The sequence below is a fragment of the Magnolia sinica genome, chromosome 18, assembly GCF_029962835.1.
Source record: "Magnolia sinica isolate HGM2019 chromosome 18, MsV1, whole genome shotgun sequence".
NCBI lineage: Eukaryota > Viridiplantae > Streptophyta > Magnoliopsida > Magnoliales > Magnoliaceae > Magnolia > Magnolia sinica.
The window spans coordinates 9,366,828-9,373,347 of record NC_080590.1 but is presented as its reverse complement, the minus strand read 5'-3'; the positions used below and the strand labels follow the sequence as shown (position 1 = coordinate 9,373,347).

At 49.9% G+C, this 6,520-nt stretch overlaps 1 protein-coding gene across 1 annotated transcript; it reads left to right on the top strand.

Moving 5' to 3' along the window:
* Positions 1 to 1,669: 1,669 nt before the first annotated feature.
* Positions 1,670 to 3,697, top strand: LOC131233067 (phospholipase A1-Ibeta2, chloroplastic-like). The gene has a single exon (XM_058229654.1). The coding sequence runs from the start codon at positions 1,765 to 1,767 to the stop codon at positions 3,532 to 3,534; it is 1,770 nt and encodes a 589-aa protein (XP_058085637.1). The 5' UTR covers positions 1,670 to 1,764; the 3' UTR covers positions 3,535 to 3,697.
* Positions 3,698 to 6,520: the final 2,823 nt, after the last annotated feature.

Below are 6,520 nucleotides of genomic sequence, written 5' to 3'. Positions count from 1 at the left end.
GGCCCAGATAAGTTGTGAGTTCAAATGAAACCAGGTGCATGGCAAGCTTTCCGTACACTGATCCACCATATCATTTCTCTATCGTGGTTTTCTTTGTCTTTACATGCATGATTCTCAGGTATTCCGGCGAAAATGTTATTGAAAGGAAATCGGGTTGCATACTGAGTTACTCAGTACGCTCTTATCGTACTGAGTAAACTCAGTTGGGCCCACCGTGAATGTATGTAATCTATCCACACCGTCCATCCGTTTTTCCAAATAATTTAAGGGGTTGAACCCAAAATTGAATCATATCCAAAGATCAAGCGGATCATACCACAGGAAACAGTGGGAATAATGATTTCCACCATTGAAATCTAGCTAGGCTCCACAGTGATGTTTATCTGTCATCCAACCTGTTCATAAGATCATACAGACATGGATTAATGGAAAACATAAAAATAAACTTGATTCAAAACTTACTTAGTCCCCTAGAATTTTTCAACAGTAAATGTTCAATTCACACTGTTTCCTGTTGTGTGGTTTATTTTAGTGTTGGATATGCTTTATTTTTAGGCTCAAGCGTTAAAATTATCCAATAAAATGAATGGACGGAGTGGATCAAATAAATAAATTCTGGTGAACCTCACAGAGTTTACTCAGTACGCAATCCACTTCCTATTGAAAGCCGGTACTGGCCGGGAACGTTAGAACGTTGAATTGACATATGGAAGGGTATTTTGGTCATTTCAGTCATGCATAGTCAAGCTGTTGGAAGGGGGCATTTCGGTCAATTTAAGGTAACTCCTTTTCTCCAGTTGACTGAGATAAAAAGCTGAAGAGCTTACGTCAGCCAACGACGTTTCGTTTCGTTACGGCTTCGTTGACAAGAAAAGAGCTTCACACGTACGAGAGAAAATGTCAAGGTGTATGTCTCGCAATGTGGAACCGTCCAAATTACTCCTGATTTTGTAATTTATTACAGAAATGCCATTTTACTCGGGAACTTGCTTGCAGCACAGTAGTACCCGTGGTTCCAGATCATCCGTTCAGTTTTTTCTTTTTTCCAAAAAAATGAAGGACCACCGCATGTCTTTAATGGTTGTTGAACAATGTCAAACATCACCTGTGCCACGTGTACGGTGGAGATAGACCCAAGTGTTCATTCTATAGTATCAAGTACGGTATTTGCTCATAATTCTTCGGACTACCATTTAGGACGCGGATTGCCTAATGACCAGCAATCACCGACCTCTGTGGGGCCCACCGTAATGTATGTTTTTTCTCTCTACGTTGTCCATCCGTTTTCCAGCCATTTCAGGTAATGAGCCCAAAATTAAAGCATATCCACTATCAAAGTGGACCACACCTCAGAGGATACCTACGTCTATAATAGAAACCTTTTTGTCTCCCACAGTGATATTTATTTGTCATACGACCTATTCATAAGGTCACACGAACCTGGGTGGGTGAAGGGAAAACACAGATATCTGTTTGATTTAGAGTTTATGTGGCTGTTAGGTGGTTTTCAACAGTAGCATTCAATACCCACTTATTCTTATGGTGTGGTCCATTTTATTTTTCATATATGCTTTAATTTTCTCTTAATGGACTAAAATGAGCTGGAAAAACGGATGGACGGAGTGGATAAAACACGCATATCACACGAATCCATCCATGGAGAGTCGGTGGTTGCATGGTCACCACGCAATCCCCGTCCTGCTATCTAACCATTTTTTCCCGTATCATAAATCTGAGGGATATTTACGTCATTTCACATTTAAAATGGCCAGCTGTCAGATACGAGTAAACTTGCGAAAGCTGATGGTTGTTGTATTAAGTTCCCTCTATAAATACATGCACGTATGCGTCCCATCTAAATCGAACCCCCGCTTCAACGCTACAAAACGAAAAATAAAAAATAAAAATAGAGAAGTCTGCTTCAACGCCCATCTCTCGCAGCAGCCTCTCTCTTCCCAAATGCATTTCGGGTCTATGGTATCCGCTCCAACACAACCCGCATTTCGGCTAGGGCGCGTCCCAGCAACCCATCACGTGTCGCCTTTAAACCCCCTCCGAAGGACGCGCGCAGCGGTGCAGACGCTGCAAACCTCGACATTCACCGCTCCGAATCTCCAAAAACCGACCGACTCGATTCGAGCCCACCTTTCTAACCTAGAGAGACTTCTCCAAAAAGATCCATCACATTTGCCGGACCTACCTCAAAAGGATTCTGGTAAATCATCAGTGCCGGAAAACAAAGGAAGGGGCGTCTTAGACGGCCTGAATCTTGGCGGGATCTGGCCCGGATCGAGGAAGGCCGAGGAAATGTCGCCTCGGCACATGAACAATCTCCAGCGGCTCCTGTCGAGGTCGCCGGAATATTCTCCCAGGAACAATATCGGGAAACGGTGGCCGGAGTACCATGGCTGCAACGATTGGGCCGGCCTCCTCGACCCGCTCGACGAGAACCTCCGGCGTGAGGTCGTACGGTACGGGGAGTTCGTGCAGGCAGCGTACCAGTCGTTCCACTCAAACCCTGCAACGTCAGCTGGGGACCCGCCATCTCCTCGCCACGTGGCGTTGCCCGACCGGTCGTATAGGGTAACCAAGAGCCTCTACGCCACGTCATCCGTCGGGCTGCCAGCGTGGGTGGATGACATGGCGCCGGATTTGGAGTGGATGACGCAGCGGTCCAGCCGGATAGGGTACGTGGCGGTCTGCGAGAGCGAGAAAGAGATCGCACGGATGGGTAGACGGGACATTGTAATCTCGTTGCGTGGGACGTCCACGTGTCTCGAGTGGGCCGAGAACTTCCGGGCAACCCTGGTGCAGGTCCCACCTGACGACGGTCCCAGCAGCAGCACGAATCCGAAGGTGGAATGCGGATTCTGGAGCCTGTACAAGACACGTGGGGCGCACGTGCCGAGCCTGTCAGAGGCGATCGTGGAAGAGGTTCGACGGCTCTCGGAACTTTACAAGGGCGAGCCGCTCAGCATTTCTGTGACGGGCCACAGCCTCGGTGCTGCCCTCGCGCTGCTGGCTGCTGACGAGCTCAGCACGTGCTTCCCGCACATGCCACCAGTAGCAGTCTTCTCCTTCGGTGGTCCACGAGTCGGGAACCGTGGGTTCGCAGACCGAATCAAGGCGAACGGAGTCAAGGTACTTCGCGTCGTCAACGCTCAGGATGTGATCACAAAGGTCCCAGGGATGCCGGTCGGAGAAGGGCTCGACCAGAAGCTAAGCGTGCTAGAAGCCACGCCGTGGGCGTACTCGCACGTGGGGAGCGAGCTGAGGGTGGATAGCAAAAGATCACCGTATCTGAAGCCGAACGCTGACGTGGCGTGCTGCCATGACCTGGAGGCGTACCTACACCTGGTGGACGGGTTCCTAGCTTCAAACTGTCCTTTCAGAACAAACGCCAAGAGAAGCCCTGCAAGACTGCTTCATGAGCAAGGTTCTAATGTCAAGAAGTTGTATACGTACAAGGACTTGACCTTGAATTTAGAGACAATGGTGGGGTCCACTCCAAGTTGCCTCCCCAGCCCTTCATGACTTTGATTGATGTATTATTAAGCGTCGTGATTCGGGACACTAGAAAATTGAGGTTGGATTTAGAAATTTCAAGGGTCCAGTGGCCGATGTGAATAGAGAAATTGTTCAAAATGTTAATTAAAATCCCGAGGAATGTATTTATTTATTTTTAATAAAAACTTATAACTGGAGTATTAAGAAAAATAAAACCTCCGGAAAAATCCATTTTATCTTTATCAGGACCACGTGATCACGTATCACTTTCTTTAGTTGATTGAAGTAATTTCTCTTGTAAAAGAACTATTCTACAATCTTGCATCATGCTGCTTAATTAGCAAAAGCAACATGGTAATTGTTGATGCAATTGTCTGGTTCGTCCTCCTGGACCCTTGTATGCCTGCACAGAAAAAAAACAAAGGAGACCCTGGCTCGAGCAGGGGACCCTCCGATGCCAAAGTCAGGCCTGGATTCGGGGTCTCAAAGTATTGGAAGGTTTTTAGGAGGAATTTGTTTCGTACCTCTCAAGGTGACAAGGGTCCTCCTTTTATAGCTGCTGGGGTCCTCCTGATATTGAGCGCGGGATCTTCTCGGGTCCTCCTGATATCGAGCGCGGGATCTTCTCCTGGTATCACGGAGATAGGATCGTGCCCATCTTGAGCCATCATCCGATCCCGTGAGCTTCGGGGTCGGAGATCTTATCCCAAGATATCCGGGATGAGATCTGACCTAGCGACGGTCGGTCTTGCAAGGCGGTCCGCCCGACACATGCCCGGAACGCTGATAAGTCGTTCGAACCGACTCAACCATTGCCTCGGTTTAGCGAACCATGCCTCGGATTTGACGCATCCTTCGGCGACCCGAGGTATCAAGTCCGAGTCCCGAGGCATTAAGTCCGAGTCTTCGGACTTGTATTTTTGCCCCCAACAGTAAGCCCCCTTACTCCGTGTGTTTCATATGACACTGAGGAGTAGCGAGTTTGGAGTCGGTTCGTAACTCAGTCCGAGATGAGTCGTGATCATTAAATGCATTCCATGAGGCCTTTGATGGGGGACGGTTCAGCTTCTGACATCGCATGCGCCGTCAGCCGTCAAATCACACATCCCGCCAATGAGGATTGGACACGTAGCGAAGGTATTATTGTTGCCAGTTGACGTGCGCCACGTGTCGAGCGAGGGAATCGATGCAGGCGTCGAATCATTTCCTCATTAATTGTCTCCGCCGTATGGCGACCTTATATAACGCCAGGGGCCCCGCACTTTAAACTTTTACTGCTCTTACCATTCCCGCTCCGTATTTTCTTTAGGGTTTACATAGCCTTTCGTCTCCTTCCTTTTCTTTCTCTTTACCGTCGGTGCCTCTTTCCGCCATCTCCGTTTTCCTTTCTCCCTCCGGTGAGTTTCTCCTTCCTCTTTATTTGGTAATAATGGCGGATAGGAGTTCTCAAAGTCCCAGGGGGAGTAGACGAAGGCGAAGCGCAACGTTTTTGGAACGTTGCGGAATCGCCTTCCTTCCTGACGGAGATAGCAGTGGACGCCAACGCTGCTTGTCTACCGGAGAGAGTCACCGAAGCTCGGCGGAGCGTCCAGCTTCCGTCGTTCCTTCTCGGGGCGGGTCGTCTCTATTAACCCGCCCGGGAAGGCCTAACTTGCCAAGGGATATGGAGGAGGATGAGGAGGAAGAAGATGAAATTTTAATCGCCGAAGGAACCCCTGATCTTGCTCCTGTTGGTGAGTCGGCGCAGGCCGAATCTGAAGAAGGATCGGGGGAAGATTTAAGCGGTCCGGTTCCCTCGGTCTTGACTGAGACGGACTTGGACAGAATCCGAGTCGGGTACCATATTCCCGAGTCGGTCATCACCTATCTTCCCCGTCCGAATGATTTACCGGATCACCCTCCTGCCGGGGCAGTCGCGATTTACCAAGTGTCGATGCAATGCGGCTTGCGTCTGCCCCTTCAGACCATCGTCCGGGGAGTTTTGTCTCGCATAAAGATTGCCCCGGGGCAGATAGTCCCGAATGGGTGGAGGAACTTACTCGGATGTGCAGTGTTGTGGGCTGAGATGGAACAGCCACCACTTACAGTCGACGAATTTCTCCACCTGTATCAAGTGCGGGTAAATCCGAACTACCCCGGCTTCTACGTCTTCGCTGCTTGGCGAGGCGGAGGCGGTTCCCTGATAACCGACCCTCCCACTTCCAACAAATACTGGAGAGAGCGTTGGTTTTGGGCATGTGGTCGCTGGGAGACGGATGAGTCCGGGTCCTACGAGGCTCGTGTCCCTCGGGCGTTCCAAAGAGCAGGTGACTTGGGTCTTCTCTCCCTCTCGCCCCCGTCTTTTTTTTTTTTTTTTTTGTAATCTGACGAGCTTGTGTTTGGCAGATATTCCAAAGAAGCGGCCGAAGCTCGGTACTACTGCCTCGGCTCGGATCAAAGAGTTGAGGTCGTTGGATCCGAGAGACAGGTCTTGGAAGGTGCTTCTACAGCCGGAACGCCTTCATCTTGCAGGTCTGGACTCGGAAGTTACAGGTAATTGGGAATGAATCTTCTGGATTTTTCGAATTTTCCCCGACTTACTTCGTCATAACTTATCCTGTTTTTTTTTTTTTTTTTTTTGCGAGATCAGATGAATTCTGATGGGATCTGTTAGAGTTGATTGATTTTGGACTGGTCCTGCCCTCAGGCCAGTTACGAGGTTGAAGGCTCCTCCAGGTCGGTTCTTCTTTCGGAGCCTCGGCGCAGAAAAGGCAAAGTCTTTGCGGAAGGAGAAAGAGCAGCGAGCTCTTCTACTCCTTGTCGTCGTGATTCCCGACCGGACGAAAGGGCGGAAGAGACGGCGATTGTTGCAGTCGGCACCTGACTCGGCACGCGTTGAGGCGGCTGTGCCGAGTCGGGAAGAAGAGACCGAGGCCGCGTCCTCCAGGGGGGAGGGAGAGACGAGGACCGCGTCCTCCCGAGGGGAGGAGACGAACCAGGAGGGGCCGTCAATCCTGGAGCAAGTGGTGTCGGG

Bases quoted from the DNA above. Each gene is read 5' to 3' on its own strand.
- LOC131233067 (XM_058229654.1), top strand. From the start codon at position 1,765: ATGGCCAGCTGTCAGATACGAGTAAACTTGCGAAAGCTGATGGTTGTT.